This window comes from Accipiter gentilis, chromosome 9 (assembly GCF_929443795.1).
Source record: "Accipiter gentilis chromosome 9, bAccGen1.1, whole genome shotgun sequence".
Taxonomy (NCBI): Eukaryota; Metazoa; Chordata; class Aves; order Accipitriformes; family Accipitridae; genus Astur; species Astur gentilis.
Window position 1 is genome coordinate 43,717,778 of NC_064888.1, and position 26,217 is coordinate 43,743,994.

The 26,217-nt window shown below is 47.1% G+C and overlaps 1 protein-coding gene across 1 annotated transcript in view; it reads right to left on the minus strand.

Moving 5' to 3' along the window:
- STK32C (serine/threonine kinase 32C) overlaps window positions 1–26,217 on the minus strand; it is a 93,372-nt gene that overhangs the window by 14,142 nt on the left and 53,013 nt on the right. Inside the window, exon 3 of the mRNA XM_049810458.1 lies at window positions 2,126–2,277. Coding sequence (XP_049666415.1) covers window positions 2,126–2,277 — 152 coding nt within the window. The remainder of the gene's footprint in view (window positions 1–2,125; window positions 2,278–26,217) is intronic.

Consider the following 26,217-nt stretch of genomic DNA (forward strand, 5'->3'; position numbering starts at 1 on the left):
GTCTCTGTGAAATCAGGCAGCTGTTCACGAGGCACTGAGTCTAGCCTTAAAAACAGATTTCAATAGTAACATAAGCCTTGCAATCACTGAAGGAGATTACTGTGCACTGTGCATTGCAGATGGACGTCCTTACATTTTTTACATAATATATCATTTTTGCTTACCCTTTATTTTCCAATTAAGCATGGCCTTTATTTTACAGTTACTATTTTCTCCTTGTGGTTGTGGCTGCACAAATTTTTAGGCAATCTCAAAACCCACTGGATTGGAAAAAGCGCTTACCTGCCTTAATGACACTCTCTAAGCCACAGCTGCAGAAGTCTGCCTTTACAAAAAGCCATGCTATCATTTGAAAGAATGCATTTCAAACCATGCCAAGGGTGTGCAAGACACTGGGGGAATAAATCCTAGGCAAAATTTTGAGCAACCCAAGTCTCATATACAGGAAGAGAAGGGACCACTCTTCCCTTCTCAGTCTGTCACCCTCCACTCAGTGGGCTATCAAAGGTTTTCCATCACCTCTCATATTGTTACTCTTCCTGCGGTCTGAGAATATAAGCCATCAGCTCCTTATTTCTATCACCCTGCAATGTGTCCTCTATTTGCTCTTGCCCCAGCTCCCTCCTAGCAGCGATCAGAGATGCTTGCTGGCACAGGATCAGTTTGTGGCATGCTGGTTGACCATGGGTGAAGACGTTGGATTTTCTGATCCCTGCCCCAAATCGGGCACTCCCTCACAGGGCAGGGAAGGCAGAGAGAGAGGCTGGACCACCTGGACCCCCAGGCAGCAGGAGCTCGGAGAGGATCATGAGGCTGACTGCTAAGGTCTCATTCCAAACTAACCAATGATCTTAAGATACAATGCACTCTTTTCTAAAACTTGTAAATTCATTTTTTGTGCAAAATTTGATAATGATATATGTGAGCTCTAAAGGAATATATTTTACGTGGCCAGTGAACGTGTTGCAAAGCATTTTTTGCCCTTAGTCATTCTCCAGCAAAAGGCCACGCATCTGATAATCTGAAAAGCTCTCATAACTTTTTTCAGTAATAGATCACTAAAAATAGTTACATTTCAAATTGCTCAATAGTAACTTCATTGTGTGTGCACTGGCAAAAACTATCCTTGTTAGTCAGTAACATTTTAGGGTCTAATTTTAAAAAAACTCCTCAAAACAGGCTGAAATCTAACAAAGAGCTTTAGTTGGTAATGCTTTTGAAACATATCCTGTCTAGATAGTCACAGTAAAAAATGACATGCAGTGCATCTCCTTGGCTGCCCTACAACCATATTAATTCCCCCACCCCACCAGCATCCCTCAGTGTACGCCTATGCAGCCGCCTTTGCAGTGCCTGCACGGACCTAAACATGGTCACGAGAGCTTTAAACCACCCGCTAAAATGTCCTGAGTTAGGACCTCTCTTAGTAACGCTTTACTGAACACACTGGCTACTGCTGAGAGCAGTTCTGTTTAAACTATTAGCCAATCTTTGCAAGATCGAGTCCTTTAGAGGGACCAAATACTGTGTAAAACACTATATATTGTATAATTTTTGTATTAATAAAAGTTATAAATCGTAATCTCTAAAAATGCTAGTTTCTTTGACTTTTCAAGCTGTTATTTGTTAAAAAAATTGGCCCCACCCAGTATCCGATTCACCACAGACTGTCACACTTCTCAGTATCTCCATGGACATGAAATGGACCATTTCTTTAATGGCAATCACCAGGAGCATCGTACTGCCACAAGACACTTTAGTCGAACTGCACACCAACACACCACGGTACAAAAATACTTTATGGTTAAATTGGCAGGGGGTTCCTTAGGAGGGACCTGATAGCGGTAGTTGCAAGAAGGCTGTGAAAAACACCCAACAAACACACAAAGGTTTTTGCTGGAAAAAGAGAAGCTAAGCTGTTTTGAAATGTTTGATGCCATAACATATGGATATCTTCCATACTATGTTTCCTGAATGCATTTCACGTTATCACGGACTTCCATTGTAGTTGCTCACTGGGACGCTCCCATGGACATCCGAGACCCCAGGAGGACGGGGAGAACGGGGCTCTGCGAGCATCTGAGGGCAGGCAGCCCCAGAAGGCAGAGAGAAAGGAGCTGCTCACCAGAGATTCACCAGGAACACGTGCTCGATTTCCTGCAGGATTTCCAGCTCTCTGAACACATTGCGAACCTCGTCTCTTTCAATGCACTGCTGTTTGTTCATGTACTTCATGGCATACATCTTCTCCGTGTCTCTCTTCTGCACAATACACACCTAAAGTACCACAGAAGGGGAAGGAAAAAAGAGATTTAGTAAAATGCTTCATATCCTCATTTGCTGCTTTACCAGGCTGAGACCCATGCCACTCAACACTTCTACCCCACTATCAAATACTAGGCTGTGACTTGGGATCTGCAGACACCAGCATCCCTGCTCCAAGTGCAGTGCCCATTCACTCACGTTTTGGGCACTGCACCACCCCACTGTCTTTCGCTGCACAGCCACACAAGAACTTCCTCGAAGATGTGACGGCCGGCTCCAGGGAGAGCTTTCCAGCAGGGAGAGGTGTCTGGGAGCCGTGGGAGAGAGCTTTGTGCTCACTGCCTCCGAATGGAGACCAGCTTCGGGCAATGGTGGGGCTTCTCTCCCAGCCTTGACTCCATTCTGCTCACATCCGCTGGCTCCCAACCTCTGGCAGATTGGTTTTAATCTACTGCGTACGTAGCTGTGCTCGGAAAGGTCAAAATAACATTATTTGTTTTAGCAGAAAGCGATTGAAATGTACGTTTGTTAACAACAACAAACACCGTGCCCCTAGAAAGGCAGCGGTACTCTGTCCCTGTAAGACACAGACCCTCCATGCACGGATGGGGTTTTGCAACCCTAGAGCCCCGCCTGCGCAGCCCGTCCAGGCTCCCAGCCCCACGGAGCAAGAAGCGGTCGCGAAGGGGGACGTGTTCTTCCCCAGGCACGGACCACGCTGCGGACCATGCTGCCTGCCGCTGTCCGGCTCCCTCCTGCCTCCCACCCCTGCCCGCTCTGCTCCCCACCGCACAGGACGGGACAGCCTGTTCTCACGGCCGGGCAAGCAGGGGTCCACGGTGGGTCCCCCTCCCCATGAAACGTCCGCTTCCCACCGGCTGCTCGCAGCCATCTCCCTCCTAGGATGCAGAGGCGGGCCGGCCGGCAGCCCCTGGCCTGGAGGGAGAAGTCGGCCCCTGGCCCTGGCAGCCGCTCGGCCGACAGGCACGAAGCCTGCTAGGCTGGCACGGGTTTCCTTGCCGGCATTGCCTTGGGTGTGCCTCCCTCGGTTCTTCTGATACTAACGACACCTTCATTACCAAGGTGACTATTTTTAAAAGAGCTAATTAGTTATCAAGGTAACTATTTTTAAGTGAATGAATGGAATTTCTATAGCTGCTATAATTACATCTGTCCTCTTTTAATTATCAGACGTGCTCACAATTACAATGCGCCGGATAGATTTTCATTAAAAAGTAAGTAATTTGGCATTTTGGTCATACAGCCTTCATCCAGAGTGGCACAGGGAGGCTGACGTGGGGGTGGCTTCAGGCAGCTCCTTAGAGAGCAGGTCACCCTTACACAGCACAGGAGCAAGTAAAGGGAGCTTCTGCAGACGGCAGAAAACATCGCAGACAGACGGGAGCCGCTGAACTCTTCCGCGCTTCTAAAATACTGCCATTAATAACCATTTGCAAGTGCTAATGGCGCACAATATAATATCATCGAGGACACACTGCAGCAAGAAGGTGACAAAATAATAGGTGGTTATCATTAGCCTGATAAAAACATCCCAATTAGCGATGCATGCTGAAATTACGGGGATTATTTTGCAGTCGTCATTACCATTATGGTAAGAACGGAAAATTATGTATTGAAATAACTCCACGCACACCTCAGACCTCAAGTTAAAGGCTCATTCTCGGGCAGCTTGACCTGAGCAATTTTCTCTGGGTCGAACTCACGCTTGCCTGCGGCGGCACCAGCAAGCCCAACGGCTGCAAACGGCGCTCGGTCCCGAAAGTCATGTCCTGCGCTGGCAGCTTCGCCGAGGCAGGGCAGCCTCTGCCCCCGCACACCTCTGAGCTATCGGGAGAGAACCGGTGTCCCCAGCCCCGTCCCCCGGCAGGCACGGTCCCCTCCGGTGCCTGTGGGCGTGCAAAAGCTCGTCGGCTACAGCTGCCAGGGACTGTTCAGAATACAAAAACGTAAGGCAAAACCCTTGCTTTGTGCAAACTTAATAATTATAATGAACTACCTGGCACAATGCAAGGCACCAGCAGGATCCAACCACTGCCTAAAGCAGACTAAACTGGTTGTACATTTAATAAACCAGGCAAAAATAACTTCATATTTTATAAATTCTTCGAGCAGAAAAGACCTAACAATATCCCTTTAAAACACAGTCATTGCTATATAACTTCTCTAAAAACAAACCTTTGAGTAACAGCCACCCAGGCGCTGAACAACATTCTTTCCTGATTTCAGTTTATTTTGCATTATAGCTAGAAGCTCATTAATTTCTAAATTATTTTTTTTTTAGGTTGTGACTTACAGTATCTTAACAGGCATTGCATTTTATATTTATGTCATTTGCTTTTTGTTTCTCTGCAGGGAAAATGGAAACCTAGTACAATAAATGAGAAAATGATAAAAACTTCTTGTACTCTGTAATCATAATAAATAGTTTTCTGAAATGGAACAGTATCACCTACATACAGAGCAATGCCAGTTTCAGGCGCTCTGGAAATTTTTGTTCTCTCTTTTCCGGAAAAGAACACTAACGTGGGCGTTGATGGAAACGTCCTTCTTCCAGCCAAGCCTCCCAAAACGCTGGGGGAGCAGGGGCAGCCACGTGGGATGAGCGGGAGCTGGCTGACCTGTGCAGGGTGGCCTGGGGCGCGTGCCCGCGGGCGACGCATGGTCCCCGCTGCGGTGCTGCCCGACGGCACAGCTCCCGGGGCAGCGTACCCCGCGGCTGATGGACGACCGGGGCGAGGGGGCACTTAGCCGGTGCCCCAGCTATGCTCTCTTTGTACCCCTATAGTTACCACAGCCGGTAATAGTTAATGGTCACATTAATACAGCTCGTGGCAGGGATCTAACACGAGTCAAACGGTGCCGGTGCTGCCCCGGCCAGGCTCGGCCATTTAGGCCCTTTGCCACAGGCAGGAACCCTTCTGTAACCCAGGTTACAGAAATGTGCCCCCCCCTAAATGCCAGAGCCCCAACACCTATCTTTTCTGTTTTGTGCTTCTCCACTCATGCATCTGTTCCTGCGGAAGGAATAAACATCTACTTGGTAATAAGTCAGAGTGTTTTTTTAAATTGATATCAATCCATTTTCGAGCAGATCTACAATGCGAAGCAAGGCAAGAAAGCAGAAAGAAGAGACTACTTTGTCCTCATTCTGCATAATGCGGTCCCTCGCTGCACAAAGGAAATTTTCAGTGGTTAAATACAGCCATTAGAAAAAATTGTATGTAATGCTGCCAGATTTGCGAAGCAGAAGGCAGGCATCAGCTGGTAGTATATTGCTCAAGACATGGCACATAAAAGATTTAATAGAGTCCCAGATACCCTGAACATTCAGCTGCTGCCAAATGGTTTGTATACAGCTGCCTTTGCTTTTATTGCATTAAAAGCATAAAGGGTTTGGAGCTTGCATTTGCGATTCAGGACATGAGATGTGCATTAACATCTCCCAGTTCGATCTCACTTTATGGGGCCCCAGACAATGACAACACCCGTATTGTCACCATAGCTGGCAGCTTCTTCTCACCTGAATCTGGGACAATCTCGGTCTTCACTCAACAGCCCCAGCTATCTCATTAATTTAGAGGGGACTAATGAGGACCGTTGACCTAGGTGATATTGAAAATGTAACAGGCGGGTAAAACTGACTCTTGGCTTCGAAATACTCACCTTTCTTTAAGGTAAGAGTTCTCATTAAAAAATGCAGTACATGAACAGAGGTGTTCAGAGCTGCCTCTCCACTTTGTGCACAAAGTTGGGTTTTATCAGCAAAAGCAGTCAAGGAGCCAGCCTGACTTTGTTCGACTTTCATGAGCACCTAGGAGATTTTCAGCACTGCCTCTCCCACCAGCAGACATGTGGCACTGCTCCCTGCTGTCACGCAGTAGCGCCTGGAGAATGTCCCCAACCTCATTTGCTGCAAAGCCATCCCTGTGGCTTCCCATTGCCAAAACATCTCCCCCTCGGTTGAGCTGACAGTAAATCTGTCCATTTAAACTGCCCCAGTAATCGGTGAAGAGAGAGAGGTGTGAGAACAGCCAAAAAGGCAAGGGTTGGGAAGCCACGAGAAACCCCCGCGGCAGGAGCCAGGCACCCCACAGGGCGTTGGGTGCAGGGCAGCAGGGTTGCGTCCCTCCACCGCCGCAGTGCTGGGTGCCTCCAGGACTCCTCCGTGCTGTGCCACGCTGAGCTCCGGCAATGCTCCCATGGGGCAAACGGACACTGCACGGAAACATGGCACAGCACCCAAAGCTCACCTGATTTTCCCATAGCGTCTCAAAATCAAAGAGGGGGACAAAGGGACCAGCTTTAATTTGAGAGAACACACAAACAGCAGCCTCTGGAGTGGGAACAGCTGGCACAGCTCTGAACCACTGCCCTGGAGTCAGCTTGGCGGTGGCTGTTTTCACCAGCTTCCAACTGATCCAGGGAAAACATTAAGAATTTCAAATATGAGACCACAATTTAAGGTTTAGAAATCAAAACATACTTAAAAAATTAACATTGGGAGTAAACAAGTAGAATATATCTGAGGGACTTACACTTTTGACTGGTTCGTATTCTACTACCACCCACACCAGGATTGTAATTTGCAGGGATGAACCTTGCTCTTTTGGTAGGAAGCATAGGCACCATTTACACTTTCACACAAACCTGACTTTAGGATAAAGTCTCAGGATAAACCTCAGTCTGTAGGATCAAAGCACTCTCTGTCACACTGTAGACTAAGCACCAAAAGCAGAAACAAAGTCCATAACCTGCCAGAAATTACTTAGCTTCTTATTCCCCTGCATCACTTATTGAGCTGTTGCTTACAAGAGTTATTTCTATTTTCCACCCAACCATAGTGTAAGTTGGCATGGAAATAGAGAGCCGGGATTTGGATGTTTTCTGGTGTCCAGGGGACTCAGACATTATGTCCTTTTTGGAATTTTTTTTTGTTCTTGTTAATTTAGGATACTTTCCCCAATCGCTGAAATTTTTGCTGCTCTGTACATTTTTCGGTCCAACTTGCCTTCTCTTAGGTAGGCTTTGCCACTTCTCTTTAGAAATCCAATAACATTTTCCTGCTGATTCTGAAGGAATCCAATGGGCCGAAATACCCACTCCGATGAAAGGTCATCTAATCATTTAATAGCATGTCCTGACCTATCTCAAACTAATTATCAAGGGGCAGCAAAATTTGTCTGGGCTCAAACAAAAGCAAGTAGTTTGCATTCTGGGCAGGATCTGCGGAGATGATAAATACTTGAGATTGCTTGATCTTGGCTGCACAAAAATTATTTTTTCCTTCTGCAAATGCAGATGTCATCTTAAATTAAGGCACCCGTGATCCTGTCCTCTGCAGGACATTATCGTCACATCTGATGCAAATACCCACAGCTGGGTTCAAGAGATCTTCCTTTTGCTTCCGAACTGCAAGCAGTAGGTTTTCTTCTTGAATCTCTCAGTCGCTTCTGCCTTTGAAAGACGAGACAAATGTGCTATAATCCTTACATACATAGACACTTTATTGACTTCGGCTGAGAGCCATCAGGAAGTTTCAGTGTACAAAGCTGGATTTCGTTTATTTTGTTTTTAGAGCAGAGTCAAGGCTTAGCATTAGCAAGCACTACGCACCAAACATCAAACACCTTAATCCTACACGCCAGTGAACCACAGCTGAACACTGCTTTAGCTTATAAAAATGCTTATTTGGAGTGGTTGCACCTTGCCCACATATATTGATTTCTCCTCCAGCTTCCACTGACTTCCATTGGGCATTTATGTCTGGACTCCCAGTGTGGAAAACCTACAAAACTCCAGTTAGATATTAAAAACGTCTCTGTATTTCCCTTTCTCCAGAGATAAAAAGCACTGCAGTTTTAAGTGGTCATTCTGGCAAAGGCTGTGAATCTGGGATGATGCATCGATCCCTCTGGTAGAGCTTATTTGATCCCAGCAGCCGTCTCCAACCATTAATCAGCTGGAGCAGCAGTTTTCAGCTCTCAAAAATAAGCCAACCCCAACGAAGTCATGAGGAATTATCATAAGCAAAAGCACAACCAGAATCTGGCCCTAAGCTTTTACCCAGCAAAGGAAGTGTCAAACACCTCTGACACCAACTGCCTCCTGCGCTGGTGGCCTAGGACCATGCGCTGTCTCTGCCCGAGAACAGCAGCACAGAAGACATGAAGTACTGGGCAAAAACCCGGTCCAGCCTGCAGTGCTTCTGCTGTGCAAGCTCAGCAAGACCTAGCAGTTTCCAGGTCTGCTGAGTCCCACCGAGACACAGGCTGGAGCAGGGGAGGACCTTGGCTGGACCACTGGCGAGGCTCATTCTCCTCTCTTGGGCTGCCAGAGCCAAATCCCTCCCCATTTTCCCCAATATCTATATAGCTGCCATTTTACTTGCAAGGTTGAAACTTGAGATGTGAAGCATAAACATAAAATTGCCTGTGGCACCTAAGAGCATCAGTAGGCTTTGGGACTGCCTGAGGAAAAAAGCCTCTGCTAACAGGGGACAGCATGGCAGGAGCCTCAGGAAGGATGTCGAGGAAATGGGAGATCTGAAGCCTCTGGAGCAGGAGGAACTAAGTTCTTCATTCTGAAGGGCCAGAAGCAGTAAGGAGCACTTACCATGATGTGTAAACAGCTCGAGCTTTTTTGAAGAACTGAGTTCAGTTTTGATCACTAAATGTTACAGCAGAAATGGGGAGAAAAGAGAACTGGTAATCTGTGATAGAACCACGTAAGCATGTGCTTACTGCAGCTTTGCTGAGACCACCCTGACCGCTGGGCTTACGGGGAATATCTGGGTTAAATACCAGTCACTCCAGTATGGCTGGAAACCACCTGCAGGTGCTCAGTGAGGGTTTGAGACTTTGAAGACACACTACAAAACCAGGGACAAACAGTTTTTCCTTGCAGAGAAGAGCAAGAAGTTTGTGATTACTGGTTTCTTGCAAACCAGAGTGAGTTTGTAGAGCAAATAGAGACAGTAAAGCAAACCTCCCATACTGACTTTTAACAAGTTCATCTCCTTTAGACAAGCTTTCCTCTAACAACCCACCTGTTAAACCCAGACAACAAACCGTTCACTTCTCTGAGTTTTCATTCTTTAAAAGCAGCTATGTCTGATCAGCTGGAGGGAAATCACTGTCACACAGCCTTTAAAGAAGAGATGGAGAGGACTTTATTTGGCAATTAACGCCGCGATGGGCAGAGCGATGCCTGCACAGGAGGAGAGTGGGACAGCGGTGGCAGTGGCAGCGGGCAGGACAGGGCTGGCAGGCACAGCAGGCTGCGACCCCTCCAGGGACCCCCTCTGCTTCACCGACTGAGAGCAGTTTTGTACCAAGAGCTGCAGACAGAATCTTGCCAATAATATAAAAAAAATTAAAATCACTCCTCAGCTGCTATCAGGAAAGTAACAAACGGGGATCGTGCTACTCTGAAGAGAAACCGAAGGCATGTGACATGGGCACAGTACCATGGTTGCACAGGACACAGTATCAGTTACCCTGTCATTTAAAAGCAATCTTCGTATCCATTTTGTATTATGATGGCGCTGATGGTAATTGAAATATAAGCTTTGCTTGGTAACTAACATCTGTGTAACACTTGTAATTAAAAGATAATATTAACTTGTTCTCCAGTTCTCATAAATATTAAGGATAAAACCAGCTAATCAAATTTTTTTTTTTAGGCATAGCCAAGATAGCAAAGCTTAAAGCTGCCTCCTAGGTGTATTTGCAGTCATATAATTAAAATAGCAGGGATTCATTAAGCACATGAACCATGGTGAGCAGCTGGATGGAGCTCTGCTGGAAGCATCTACCTGCTTCCCACAGGCCTGTCCATGACATTTGTGTCCTACCAGGAAGGACCCCAGGACACAGGTACGGCACTCCACACAAGCCCAGGCACGGGTGGACACAAAGAGGGTGGCGACTCTGCCAGGGCCATGGCCATGAACCACCAGCACAGCCCTGTGCTCCCTGGCTCGGGCTGTCCCAGCTGCTCATCTGTTGCTGCCAGGTACCGGCTGCCAGCTGTCAGCGCGGTGAAGGGGGCCAGACTCGGTCTGCAAACGATGGGCTCCATCTGGAGCCAGGACGGGTCCATTCCCAAGTCCTTCCTATCCGGCCAGGGGCATGGTCCCTGGAGGGCCACCAGCAACTAGAAGTGGCCTGTGCCAAAATCATCCCCTGCCTTCTCTTGGGGACGCTCCCTTGCTCAAAACCTCCTTTGATCCCTCTAATGACCGTGCTGGTTCCCAGTTACTGCTTTCTGACAACCCATGGAAAACAGCACCTCCTACAAAGCCACAAAAGCACGAGTTACGCGTAGTATCAGGTGTGAACCGCTGACAACCTCCACCGAAAATCACCTCAAATATATAAAATCAGATCTATCCAATCAAAAGCGTTCTCAAAAAAGCAACAGTCATGTTGACTCTGACAGAAGCAATGACCAGGCAGCTGGGTCCTGGGCATCTCACAGCACTGCCTGGCTCCGCAGACATTCTTCTCTCCCAACACCCAGAAATGAGCAAACAAGGAAGGACAGACAGACAGATGTGCTCTCTCGAGCATGGCTGGAAGTGCAGCTATGGGCAGCATGAAGCTATGTGCCTTAGGCAGGATGAATCATGAACAAAAAGTAAATTGATAATTACCTCATACACAGGACAGTAAAATCAACTGATCTAAGGGGAAAGGGCTTGGGTTGAAGACCACAGGTACCCCCACCCAGAAACTGCTCCCCTACAAGAACAGGTTCAGAAAAGGCACCCAACATCTCAAGGATGCTGGTCCCTTGAAGGTGTTCTGCCTCCGTGGCTGCTGACCCAGAGCTTGGCTCAGTGAGCACAAGAGGCTGGAAATGCTAAAGGCAGCCGGCACTGCAGGAGCCTGTGCAGCCCCTCACCATCCCTTCAGGGCTGGTCCTGGTGGAGGGCATTCTGGGCAAGATGGAAAATTTCAGACCTGTCCCTAGAAGTGCTCCTCTGATGATGTTGTTGGCCAGCGGGCAATGGGTCTGGTGCAATCCAGAGGGACCTCGCAGCACCTTGCTGTGAGCCCATGGCTGCGGTGAGAGCCCTGCAGCTCCAGCAGCTGAGATGCCCCGGGGAGGCTGCACCACTGCGGCCGGAGGCAATGTCCTGGGAGCAGGACCGCAGTTGCACACAGCTTAACCCGTGACACTTACCCCACGCTCAGCAGGGACACGTTACTATAATACTGTCTGATCCTGAATAAAAACATACTTTGAAACAATCAAAAACCTTCATTGCTTGATTATGCAGCTTATTTAACCAGAACTTTGTCCTGGGAACAGTTTTGACAGCAGTGTCTCTGGCAGTGTTTTTCCCAACTATTATCTCCAGCACACAAAGACCCATTTACAAGAATGGGACATCTGCAGCTCTGGTCCCAGCGCCAATCTGCACAGTAATCTTCCGTATTATGCCATGTTGACGAACCAGGCTCAGTGACACAAACACGCGGGTGGCTGCTGGCCATGACGACAACGCTCCCCTGCCTTTCCACGTCTCTCCGGCTTTCGGCCATGCCTCTGGACTGGATCGGGCCGATGGCACTGCTCAGTGCCAGGCCTGCACGGCGGAGCCTCCCTGCGTTTGGATGCTCACCTACGCGGTTGCGGTCCTCAAAACAGCGGACACTTCTAGGTGTAACGCTCACGTTGCTGCTCCTACCCGCTTCCACAACTGGCCCAGGTGAGATGCCAACGTTCACAGACTGGGGGCACATGGCACGAACAGGTACCTACTGCTACTACTCTGCTGTTGTTTGCAAATACCCCCCCATCTTTGGGCTCCTGACAGCCACAGCAGCGGGCACACCGGCTCCGTATGGCTGATCTCCAGCCTTCATGGAGGGGTCCATGCTGTGCACATCTGCAGGGGTACACCCAGGTACGGGCACTTGGCCTCCGGAGACACCTGGTACTGTGGCAGCTCTTCTGCAATTAATGGTTTCAGCCAGCTGGGACCACTTTCTAGCTACATCTCTATGAATAACAACAAGAATTTTAATAATGCAGTCTCTCCTTCAGATGCAAAGGTCAGAACCAGAACCAATCTACTCGGGTATAAAGCAAATTAAAAGGTGTGAAGTTGCAGTGAATGGAAAATAACTGAGATCCTCAGGAGCCATGTTCTAAGTACAAGGTTACCAGCTCAACATATCTTCAAGAGCTGATTTTGTTTTCTATTCCAAACACCTCGCCACATTTCACTCCTTAAGGTATTTTTCACAGAGTCTTATGACTTTACTTTTTCCCTGCTGAAAAGTTGTGCTTTATCACAGGATTGATGAAGGACTGGTTTGTCAGAACACCATAAATCATTAAAATCTCTTTAATTCAGTACTGCTATTTGCTAGAGCCAAGCTGTAACAGTAGCTGATAAAACTTTTATTCATAGCAAGCCTATTGGTGTTTTCAGGTCGTGTCAACACTTCCATTAAAAATCTCCTTCTCAGTTGCTTATGCTAGAGACAAAAACCTCTTCTGACCCAAAATAAAACCTGCTGTTCAAGATCACACCTCAGCATGCCATACATCAATAACTTCAACTCTGTAGTCTTAAGAATGTGTTCATGTTCTTCTCATACAAATCTGCAGACCTCCTTGAAGCTCAACAGACCTGTATGGATTTATATCACCTACGAATATGGTCAGCCCTCTGTGTACCAGGAAAGTAAAACACATCTCACAGGTATAGCTGGGAGTGTGCTCAAAACACATGCTTGCCTGTTGGGTTTTTTTTTTTCCTTTCTGCAAATGAACCTTATTTCTGTCTTGCTGTTGACATAAATGGCACACAACTAGCACACTGAAACTATGTCAGGAAAAGCTCTCCTTATTGGCACCTGTACATAGCAAGCAGAGAGCTGAGTTTTTCTAGTTGGTGCCTATCATGGAATATTTTCCAATTTTCCTGCAAGAACTCATGAGAGGGGGAGGCAGAATGTTATCTACATGCTCGGAACCCTATGATTTAAAGCAATTTTAGGTGGTCCAGATTAAGCACTTCCTTTTAATGTCACGCTGGGAAAATAACATCTCGTCAGACATTAAGCAGATGTTTCTATAATCGAGTTTTGGATATGGGTGATTATTCGACTTACAGCTCCAAAAAACATGTAGACTTCTTTACCTCCTGGGAGACATTAATCCAAATAAACAAGGAAAAACTAAAGAAGTGACAGCATATAAACCTAAGAAACAAAAAAGCAAAAGGAGCATTTTTCTTTACTTTTGTTTGTCCTCGTTCTCCACCCTCTCCCCTCTTGCACGCCAGCTATGTAGTCTCATTGTTTGATAGAAATTACAGTCAGTCAGATATCTCAAAATCTGATGTGTTTACCAAATTTTAGAACAAAAAATGTAGGCATTTTGGATCATCCTTTGGTCATAGTCTTGAGCACATGTCTTCGATGTAGCATGGCCGGGATTTGCTGACCTTAAAGACACAGAGTAGGAGACCCTCACTGAGGAGGTCTCAAAGTGGACCGAACTGTGTTTCCCACTGTATGGATGGCTCTGCTGAGAGCTGGGAGGAAGAAAAACAGGGAGATGTGTTCTGGAACTGTCATGCTTCCTACGGAAAGGCTGTTAGGCATCTAATTTTTTGTGTAGCTTTAATCACACACTCATCTCTGCTAGGCTTTTCTGACTTTAATATTATTTAAAGAAGAAAGGTGAAAAATCAGACCAAGCTGCAGAAATACCTGAAGACACCATGACCCATCTTCTTTCTGCCTTTTGGATGGATCCAAACCTGGATCCATCATTTACTCCATCTCAGCAGCACTCCATGGATTTACATGAGGATCTGGACCCCTGTATATAACTACAGTTAACAAGTATTTTCTGAATAAAATGTGGAAAGTACATCTTCCTATGGTTGACATACATTTTGAGTTAAGTCTTGTATTTGGAGTCATCTTTCATTACGGCCATGATTACATTCTGTGATGTTTCATATGCTGGTCAAAGAAGCAGACAAAATGATTTTTTTAGTTACATATTTGATAAAACTTGGGAACACAGAGAAATCTAATTATTTCCAATGAAAAATGGAGGGCTTTATTTAATCTCTGAACGTAAATTAATGTTGAAGCTTTTCCTGATCCCAAGGCAAGAACACTCACTGTGCTATTTCGAAAAACCTCATCACTCATCTTGAAACAGCGCTGCCAGGCGATGGCATTGAGAGCAATGTGGCCTAACATCTTCGTTTGTACTGCTGCCACAACGTGCCCCCCAGGCACCAAAGTTTCTATTCTGCGCTGAAGTAAATAAATATAGGTATAGCTTTTCAACTAAGAAAGAAGGGGATACTTGTGTTTCACAGTGCAAAACCTTCAGGAGGAATTAATGCCACTTGCAGCCAAATGCTTAATTTTTCATTGGCCCAAGATTGCTTCATTGTGCTGATGTGTTTACCACCAAATTGCTACAACGGGATCTGCCCTGGTAGGCATTTCATCTAGTGAAGGTCCTCTGTACTGAAAGACTTTTTCAGTGCCAGGCCCAAGGTTTTCCAAAGAAAGGTTAAGAGCTATCACACTCCAGACACCAGTGCCTAAGATGCCAGCAAATTATGAAGTGACTCCCAGCATAAAGGTAAGCAAAGCTCACTTCAGTTCAGTAAAAATGGCTAAGAAAACCTCCCAAACTTTAATATCAGCTGTCAGGTCTGCCAGCCGGCAGTCAGAAATCAAAATAACTATAAACAATTGTTACTTGACAGCAAATACCTCTGTGCACATACTGTGCATGTTGCACACAGCATTAATTTCTCCATCAAATGCTGCACCACTCTCCAGGCTTGAAGTCAGTAACTTGGCTGGATGGAATTTTGGCCAGATTATAGTCCCATCTGTTCACATTTGCTTTTCAATATTGCAATAAAATCCCTAGTATCTTTCCCTCGGGAAAAGGGGCAGTTCAAACCTAGACCTTGCAGGACCTGACCAAATACAGCTTTATCTTCCCTTTGTCCTACGCTACCAACACAAAGCATTTGGAGGGGCACCAACAGAGACGATACTAAGGAACTATCACACTATACAAACAGCAAAAGCATCAGTGAGAAAATATCATCTTGGAAGGGACAGGATTAATGATAATTTGTGGTTAAGACCAACTTAGCATGCCTAGCACAACTCTATTACTACTGATAAATTACATTGTGACCATTGTTGACCCTTCCTTTAGAAAAAGCAAGAAAGTGAATGTTATGGCAGCTCCTCAAGGAGATGTCTCCTCCAACTCCAGCGTTGACCTCCACATATGCAGGAACTCAATATACAAAATATACCAAGTCCCTTCTCCACAAAGAATCTCTTGCAATTCTTCTAACGATCAATTTCTGCTATGGCTGGCTGGAGAGAGCCGTGTCTCCTGGAAGAGACAGCTATCGATGCTGGGGAGATGGAGGTCCCTTCCAGATGGGGGGCAGAGGGGATGTTTACCAGCCTGGACACGGACAAACCCTCCGCTCCTCCTGGCTGTTCTCCTTCCTTCGTCACTGCGGCCACCCCACTGGCTGAGCCTGAGCAGATGGGTCACCAACAGACAAGGGGCTGCCTCCGCCCTGTTCCCAAGGAGCCACAGCATTGCTTCGCAAGTCTTTCTATCAAACCTACCAAACAGTCCTTAATTATATCACGTTACCAAAATGACGAAAGATACTTCAAGCATTCATACAGCAGAGAAGAGGATCTTCCTACTGCGGCTCTCATATTGGGCATCTATGGAGCTTTTATGCTTCCACTCATTAATGCTGCTGAGTTATTCACCACCTCTCAAGTGGCCCATCATCATGCATGTCTCCATGAACATCAGACAGCACTTACTGAGCTGACTCATCGCTGTGACTTCAGCCTGGCCGCCCAGAGGAGCCAGCAGCTACCCAATCCAGCCCTCCATGACCAATGGCAAGCAGATCGATTTCAGAGCAAGCTGTGCTCGCTGGATTAATGGCACAGGGCATCAGGAAGGGGCAAGTCAATACCTGAGCTCATCGCTGCTGCTGAGCAGCAGTGCTTGACCACAGCTTAAATTCTGCCTCAATCCTGGAGGCATAGCCCAGAAGACAAGCTGCTGCCAAGAAAGGCCTCCAGTTGGAGTACTCTGCCCAGGAACAACCCTGCATATCTTATTCTCTCTGATAAGCAAAAAGATAATAGCAGGGGGCTAAAATCTAATTTTCTCATCTTATGCAAATGTTCTCCTCTAAGTTTGCATTTGAATGTATTTCCCTGCTGAGAAATAAGGCAGAGCAGAGCAAAGCTGAGAGCCTCAGGATGCAGCACGATGCACGGACCTCTGCAACGAGCACACGTAGTGCACTATTTCATAACAAGATGAGCAGTGGCCAAACAAAGCTCCTACATCCTTGCTAAATGGCACTTGTCAAAATGGCAGCTGCAAAGAATGGGTTGGTTGTTATTTAGTCTTCAGTATGGTTTGGTTTAACTGCACCATTTGCTGAATATGAACAGATATATATATATTTTACACTGCATTGCCCTTTATTTAAAGGAATTTTTGGCACTTTTAAAAAGAATTTTTAAATCAAAAGTAATAATATAGCACAACAATCTTACTGCAACTCTGTGAGGGAACATTAACAGAAGGATTCTTGATGGATTTTGTACATAAATAGTAACTAAACAGGAGGCGAGAGTGAAAAGCAGAGACACAAAAGACTTCTCTAATAAATACTGTTACTTTTCTTTCTTTTCTTTCTTTAAAAAAATCTCATGTGTTTACAGTCCAGAGTGTTTTCCTGAGGGAGGCAGAATTCCTGATCATACAGAAAAAATACAGTTTATCACAACCGTGATGCATCAATAAGAATAAAAAAAGTACAAAACATTAGAAAAGCATATTTGCAATCGTCAAAGCAACACTGTAGTTGAAGTTTTATTTCAGAGAACAAAATCTCCAGTTTGTATGAAAATGGAAAGCACTGAATTTAGAATTCATCGGTGTTCACATTCCTGATCTTTCAATTTTATGAGACTTTTGAAAGAGCTAGTATTTTTGCTATCCATGTTATATATACAAATGTCTAGAACTTTTCAGCAGGTGACCCTTGCTAGGTTGTATCTGACAGCCCCTCACTGCCCTGACAGCACCTGCACCACCACAGAGCAGTCATATTGTACCCTGGGGTTGGCCAACAGTGTTATTAATGGAAAGACAGACAGAGGAAAGCGCCATTCAGGGACTCAAATCCCCCAAAATCTGCATCCTATTACCTATGCTGCTCACAAAACTTGTCCTTTATTTCATAGCCATTTTCTCAGAAGCTCTTTGCTTGTGACAGGCTGAGCAGCTTGACCTTTCCCTCTGCCTGTTCTTCGCTTCCCTGCCTCCCCAATGCCAAAAGCAGTATTTAGCAGAAAGATAGAGCAATAGAGACAAAAAAAGAGCAGGTACCCAATGACAGAACAGAATACAGCTGAGGCATGAGAATTGGTCATTTTTGTCTCTTCCACCCCAAATCCATAAATCTTGGGCAGAGACCGAAATGAGAACAGAGAAGTCCCAGTGCACAACTTCTGATAGTGTGCTTGGACACGTCAGGAGGAAGTTTTTCTGCTTCTAAAGAGCAGCGGGGTCTCCAGGACGCTGGGCAGGACATGCCCAGCTCCGCTCTGAAACAAGGCACGTTCACACGCTTGACTAAGCCCTGCACTCGTGTATCCTGGGTACTCCATGCGAGGGACTCAGCCAGCTCATCCACTGCAACGGAGTGAGGTTTTCTGTGTCTGTACAAACATCTGCACTGCACTTGGCTGAATTAATTAATTGTCAGAGAGCAGCCAGACAAATATCAAGCTTCTGAGAAACTGGAGAGAGCAGCAGCTCTTCGCCACTTGTTACTGGCAAAACGTCACCCTTTGTGCAACAAATATGCATTGTTGGTTTCCTTAAATGTTTCCTAATAAAGCAGGTATTCTATACAATGTAGGTCAATTTTTCAGGAAGCTTTTTTGAGTCAGTCAGAGAATGAAAATACTCATGAAAATATCCAATATGTTGTACTTCAACAATTCTGGCCATTTTCTGACCACAGCACATGGGCCTCAAATGTCACAGCGTTCGCGTACTGCCCAGCTGAACAAACAGCAGCACCATGCCGACTAAACGACTTGGTAGCAGGCTCGGATGTCAGCATAAAAAGGAAAGAAAGGTGTATCAGAAACACTTTTACCTGTATTTACACCAAATGACTCCAAGATCCCTACATTTTGTAAGGAATACGGTCAGACACAATGATTTTAAGCAACACCGTAAATAACCATGACTGAGGCTAACCTGGCTAGATTCATAGCTTTTACAATACAATTAGGTGGTGAGACTGTAAGGCTCATTTGCTTCCCAGGGAATAAAAGTTATAAATAATATATACTGAAAAGTAAAACAGGATTTTGATTTGTTACCCTCACCTACGGAACTGGGTTCTACTGGGAGAGCAATGATAGGTAGGTAGGTAGATACATGCATATGTATATATATACACACCTACACAAACACACAGAGCTTATGATGGATATTAGGTGCTGCCTTCCTTTTTTGGATCATTGGCCCTTTCGGGGCCTGTAAAACCACAGCCCTTTTGCAAAAGGACATCTTATGTCAGCAACAAGTCCTGCCACTTTTGAAGGACAGATATGCATACAGGGGTACCTGGGTCATTACACAGTTTAAGAAATAGTATGTAGTTCAAATCTATAACGTTGGTGCTTCCTCACTTTGGGGCCAATGATCCAACATTAGCAAAGCAGGGCACATTATTTTTTTCTTCACAAATAAGACTTTTTTCATGTCGGCCATGTTAGACCAGCAGTCTGGTGTTGGTGGCTCGGTGGGCACAGGGAGCAGGTAAAGACACCACCGCTGCCAAAGACAAGGCACAGCCTCTTGGGCAGCTTACAGCAGAGCACAGCTGAACTGGAGTTTCTTTTAAGGGTAATGCTAGAAGAACAATAATCCGATTTCCAACTATTAATCCCATCAAGTGCCAAAATATTCTGCTCTTTGTTCTCACAGATGGATGATCGTTTATGAAATTCAGTAACGCATTTAGGTCGGGTTTCTTCCTAGCCATGCCACCTCACCCAGCTCTGCCCTCTCCTACTCCCACTGTTTTCCTTGTGAGAGTCTGTGAGACTCCTGCAGAATCTGAAGCTCTCCCATGCTGCAACATCTCCTTCTCCCCTCAAAGACCTTCTCCTTACCCCATAATTAGGTTGGCCCTTCTGAACACAAGTGCCAGTTTTTGATTCAGAGACATCTGCCACTCAACAGAGAGCATATGTTAATCCATAAAAAGGTGTCCTTAATCGAAGACCTAGAAATGAGATTGCATTTGTGGCATAGGCAGGGGGTTGGAGGGTGGTGGTGGTGGTGTGTGCAGATTTTGTTGTTAGAATTTAATGTTGAAAAAACTCACACGTAAGAACTAGGAAGAATTTGAGTAGGAAACAGCTCTTTAGCCTTGATGCATACACGGTAATATATGTGAGAAAAAATTTCTGCTGACACAAGCCACAGCAAGCTTTCACTGCATCAATGGGCAGAAGCAGTCTTGTGGTTCACCTCAGGACGTTGCTTCTGCTTCCAGACTTAAGAGGAGCCCTTACAGCGATGCTGAGAACACACATCCCGCAAAGCCAGCCACTGGGTGTCTATCGATCGTCTGCCACAGGCACCACCTGCTTCTCCATCCGAGTGCTCCGAGCACTAACAGAGGGTTTGTCAGCCTCCAAGGCTTCTCAAGCAGCACCCCTTGCAATGCCTCCTCTGGTATTTACAACTTGTTGTACAAAGAGTGAAACAGCAGTGATAGTGGGGAATGAAAAACAAAAGCAGTGCTACCTTCAGACCCAGGACACACAGCACGAGTTTTGTCTGGCAGAAGGAAACCACAAACTAGAGCTAAAGGTCCAACCAAGTCCAGGCAGAGATAATGAGGTAAAAGAAAACCAGGCAAAGAATATGGCAGAGATATGTCCTAGAGGGTCCAGCCTGTGGTCCTAAATTGTCAGAGAGCTAGCTTGGGTTAGTAGCAACAATAACTAAACATATATTTGCAATAGTCACAAGTAATTGGAAAACCACCTTGTTTTTTAAGAAGGCTCATGAGAACACGCTGGACATTCCCATCCATAGGAACTTCGCTGCCACTCTCGTTTGGGGTGGCTGGAGACAACTGTGGGACTCTGATAGGGGATTTTGTGGAGGAAAGAGAAAATGCCCCTAAGAAAGCTTGGCTTCGTGCCTCCAGCTTACAGGACTGAGCTGTAGCCTCTTGGGAGTTGTTTCTTTTGCCTACGCTGTAACGACACTGCATCATATTACTCTTTATAGCAAACAAGAACTTCATAGTCTTTACACAAACATGTCATGTGGAAGATGTAATATGGATTTGCTGTCTCAGCTTCCTCCCACTAACGACCTTTTTGCAAACTGCAGTAGGCAAGCAGTATATACGCCTATCACAGGGAGACCAGGGCTGAGAAAGCCCTGAGAAAGGCTACAGGGTCTGAGGAAGGCTGGGCTGCCTCAGAAGCAGCAGCTTCTTCATCTCCTTTACTATTTTCAGAAATTACCTTATCCACAGACCCTTGCTTTGCAGAATAGAGCAAGTGACAAGCAGATTCTTCAAATGGCAACACGATTACGAGTGAAACACACCTCCTCTGCCACAAGGCAACTCTTAAGTCTACAAAGGTGCCGATCATGGCTGCCAGCAGGCACGGATCGGCCACGCAGCCGGCGGAGCCTGCGGCGGCTGCAGCCTCCCCTCGCTAGCTGCGCCTGTGTGCACCTCTGCAGCCGCAGCCAGAGCAGTGCGTGGAGCTGGGACGTCACCACAGGGCCCTCCAGCCGGCTCCGGCATCAGAGGTCATATAACCCTGCTGCCATGGAAATTAGGGTGGTTTATCTCGCTGTGCTCAGGCAGGCGTGCACGCTGCGGGTCCGTACACCTGCCCTGCCGCATCGCAGGGCTGCCCCGGGCTCAGCTCTGCCACCTTCCCACCCCCCTGTGCTTTACAGACTCAATTAACTACATCCCAATCAAGTAGGCTGGTTTGTGCCAGGGAGCGGTGTTTGCTGCTGCGGGGAGGCTCCCGCCACATGGGTGCATGTGCTACACACTTTTTTGGACAGGGATGACGCTGGCTCGGAGCAGGCCTCCGTGGGCAGAGGGGTGCACGTGGCCAGCGGTGCAAGGCCATGTCCACCGGGCCCGTGAAACCCAGCCGGCCATTGCCACACCGTGCCTCAGCAGGGCTGCCTGGCTGCCAACTCTTAGTCTACAGAGGTCGGGTTTAATGCTGCACTTACAAACACAGACATCCTTTTTCCTTTTCATTTCATGCTAGCCTTTTTAAAAATTAACCATTTATATAAAATATATATAAAAATTGAAAACATTTTATATTTCATGTTTCCTTTTTTCTTCATTTTGTACAGTTCAGAGGCGGTAGGGGAAGGAAAAAACACAGGAAAAAAAAGACAAGCAACAGCTTGGAAGCGGAGACCAGAGGCAGGCACTAGTGACATCCGTCCCTGGGGCCAATGACATTAAAGAATAAGAGTGAGGCAAGAATGAGGAATCAGGGGATGGGGCCATTCAGCACCCTTTGTTCTTCCCTCTTCCATCACCTACCACCACTACAATTGCTAGTGACAGTTTATCACTCCACCAACATACGACACACAAATAGTGCTGGCACATCCCGAGGCATCACCGCTAGCGCTGTGACATTTTGAATCGGCGCGTGCTATGGGGAAGTCAGGACCGGCGCTCCCCACGGCAGCAGCAACCTGCCGCGAGCGCCACATCCACGCACCACCTGCCCTGCTGCCGGCGGCACCAGCGCCAGCGGGGACAGAAAGGGGGGGGGGGACGAGGTGTCACACCCGGACCCGCTCCTCCTGGCAGCCCAGGGCTCTGGTATTCCCAAAGAGGAGCTCCGCTGCATTATAATGCAAGCTCACGCCAGGAGGGATCCAGTCTGCCGGACTTGCTTATGGCTTAATGCATTAAACATGCGTGTCTGCTTTCCTAAGAAAATGAGGTTACAGGATTATTTTTGCACACTCACCCCTACTAACTTCTAGGACTGTTGGCCAGTTTCAGCCAGATTTTACAGATGGACGGACACCTCAAAGATGTAAAAGTTCTTCTCAGCTTTGTGAAAACCAGTCAGACAACACAAAAGACAGAGATCCAGAAGGAGGGAAAGGCTCCATCATTAATTAAACCGTTATTATTAGACACCAGGGAATACTCATTAATTCATCACACCAAATCAGGCTTTGCTGCTACGCATGAGTTAGAGACAAGCTTTGTTCTAGCAACAAGGCACTAGATCCTCTCGGTGTTGGTGCACTTTGATAGCAAAAGATGACTTGGCAAGAGAAAATGACAAAACTTCAGGCACAGCGTAAAGAGGCACTTCTCCCAACAGCTCCACAAGCATGAGGTGGAGCCTGTCTACAAAGTGTGGGGGAGCAAACCAAATGAAAACATCTTCTGTGTTGTTTTGTAGTGGGTAAAGGAGAGAGATTGGCTCATGCACAAATTTTATTCTTGGTTGTGCATAAGACCTGCAGGGTATTTCTCAACTCCCAACGTGCAGCTAGCACGACCAGTGTGCTCTGCCTGTCCTCCATGGCCCAGGAAGGGAAGCATAAGACTAAGGAGCTGTGTGAGCAGGGACGTGCGTTTGTGACTTGAGAGGGTCTCCCATACTGCACCAGAAAAGCTGTCCTTACCCCGTGAAAAGGCCTCAGCAAAATACACAGGAAACTTCCCCTGACACAAGACGCAATGAATCAGTGGACAGACTACAGCAAGCTCAGGGTTAGCGCCTGTTTGAGAATAAGATTCACATTAAAATGCCACGATTTGTAAGCAGCGTTCCATTTTCCTCCAAGCCTCCTGATGACTAGGAACCAGCAGGTTTCAGGACTCCGGAGGAACAGAGGCCGTCTGAGCCACACAAAGAGAAACTGTATGAGTGAGGGGTGAGCCTGGCACACAAAGAGAAGCCATCCCGCTCAACAGCCAGCTCCTGGGAGCTGCCACTCATGCGTGCCCCTCTGCAGCGGAGCGTACCCCTCCCTGCGCGCTCACACAAAGGGACTGCCCGAGAAGGGGGATGCAGCAGCCGCGCAGCCCCAGGGCAGGTGATGCGGCCCCACCACGCCGCTCTGCTCTGGGGCAAGACCCCACCTGCACGTGGAAACCTGCAAGGGTGGCCCAGAGGCCATCAGTGGGGTTTGGGGTGGAGGAGGATGCTTCCACCCTCCGCTCTCTTACGCTGCTTTCTTGTCCACAGCCTCCCGGCTGCTTGCGCCAATGTTGGTCCCACCGCCCGTCCCACCTCCTGTCCCACGCCGGCATGACTCATCCACAGGGAATGATGGGGGCTGAAATAAACCCCAGGCAGTTTCTAATGCAAATGTTAATAAGGCAATGGGTATATAAGAATAATAAAAGTGGGCAGCTTTTACTATAAATCACTGTCTTATGAAGTCTGATCCTTCAGAAACCCCAAACAGGTCCCTGGTGGGAGCACGCAGAATCATGTCCCAGGCCTCCTTCCAGCTGAAGTCACTGATCACTCTGCCATTCAACATCATTTCAGCAGCATTTTCTGCTCTGTAATTTTACTGCTGCTGTTCCCAAAACCTAAGATCTAGACAGTAAGGTAGTGTTCGACCACATCGTCACTTCAGCTTTTCATTCTTTGCCATTCTCTCTCCCGTGGCTTTTACTGATGACATGCTTACAGCTTAGCAACATGCAAGAAAGAAAAAAAAATTACTAAATACTACCTAGGAGGTTGTATCGGAGGGAGGATCACCCTCCGTGTGCTCCATGCTTTCTCATGCACCCACTCGTGGTCACTGCCAGACAAGGGATTTGGGCAGATGTGGCCCCCCCCAGCCCGGGGAGCCACTCCTGTGCCAGACGCTATGGTGAAGCACGTCCTTCACATCACCACTCCTGCAATCGCATACCTCCTGCCTGGAGGACCTCCTACAACCCACACAACACCCTGTGGAGCTTTGGGGGCCAAGCAGGATGGTGCCTGAACAGCGCTGGTGCAGCGAGGGCTTTCCCTCCTGCAGGGCTGGGTGGTCAAACATCAGAGGCTGTTGGCACCCCAGAACTCACGGACACCCCTCGCCTGGCTGTCCCCTCTCAGCTAACCACACTGCACTTTCAAAAAGCAAACCCATTTTCACCTCCGGACCTCCCTGACAACATGGCAGGTCCTCCCGCCACCCTCCAACGCCATGGCTGGGGCTGTTGCCAGCATGCGAATGAGTGACGGGGCCGATGTCCAGCAGGGACACGTGTTTTGAGACCCTGCCTGCAGCTCTGACCAACCCTCGGCCTCATGCGAGCTCCAGTACAGCAAAGGAAAAAAACCAGGGCAAAAAATATTTATGGTATTTTAATATCAAAGGATTACGTTTCTAGCCTTTCTTTTGGGGGAAAAATCCAACATTTATAAAGCTGGAAAGAAAGACAAAGGATCAAGCTTGTGTTGATATCAAAGAGGAATTCAGTTGAGAATAGACTTCAAGGGAATTTTATTTACAGTGTATCTACTGGGTGGGCATTTGTGACCTTTAGAAATGGATTAAAGCTTTTCCATAACCAGCTTCAGGCTGTGTGAATTATCAAAGCAACAAAATCACGAAGTTAAAGTACTTCAGCAAAGCAAACCACGTTGCCATCGGACCTTCTTTGCAAGGGTCAGTGAGAAGCCACCCTCAGGGAGCCGGGCCTCCCCAGCACCCTCCTGCACCAGGCCCAAGGAGGCGGACAGCCGGGAAGGTGGACGCCTCTGCCTGCAGCCGCCGTGCTGAGGACGGCCGTCCCTCACCGTGGGTCCGCCACGAGCACCCGGGTCGGCCGGCGGGGTTTCCTGGGGTCCCTTTTCTCCAGGCCCTCACCGTGCAGCCTGCCAGCTGTAAAAACCTCTTTACTACCAGACGGGTTCCCCCGAACCTTCACAGGTCCCATTACAACTTCACAGATCACTCAAAACAAAGAAAATAAAAAAAGAAGGAAAATGACAGCAACGCCCACCAGGCCCTTGCGGATTGCCTGCACGGGCCCAACCACCCCAAGACACGTTTGTTCTCTGTGGAAAATTTCATTTCACGCTGCTGCTCGCTCCAGCCCCCAACCCCAGGTTTAATCCCCTATTTCCACCAGCAGACAAAGACATAAATCCATGCTGAAGAACTTCAGATATGCTTTTATTTCTTCACAGCAGTAGTGTAGAAATAATGAATTCCCATAACCCTATCCTTTATGCCTTGGAAAAGGCGGCAGCAGCAGCTGATTCAAGGGAGAATCGAGAGGGAAACCCGGGTGGGAGGAGGAATACAGGAGCAAACGCTCCCTCGGCTGCCTCCCGGTTCAAATGGACAAAGACGTAAGCCAGGAGAGGTCAATTTTAAAGAAGGGAGTTGTCAGGATACCTGTAATGCAACCAACACACCTTCTGAGATTTCCAGGTCTCATCATGTCCCTCATGAAGCATCATGAAACTCAGAGCGCATTTCCCATTAAAACAGGGGGTCACAGATTGCATCACATTCTGGAAACCCTCTGCTAGCTACTGCTCCTTGGGTAATGGCAACAGACCAGCTAAAATCTGAGTAACTGCTGCTGCTACTTGAGAAAGGAGTCTGCACTACAGGAGAAATGTAATGCTCCTATTAAAATATTGAAAATCAAATAATATTACCTCTAATATGTATGGAAAATATTACACATCTGCTAATTTGTGTAAACATGGAACTGAGCATGACCTTCATTTGATTAATAGTATCTTAAAGATGATTAAACCCATCTCTAGAAAAAAAAAA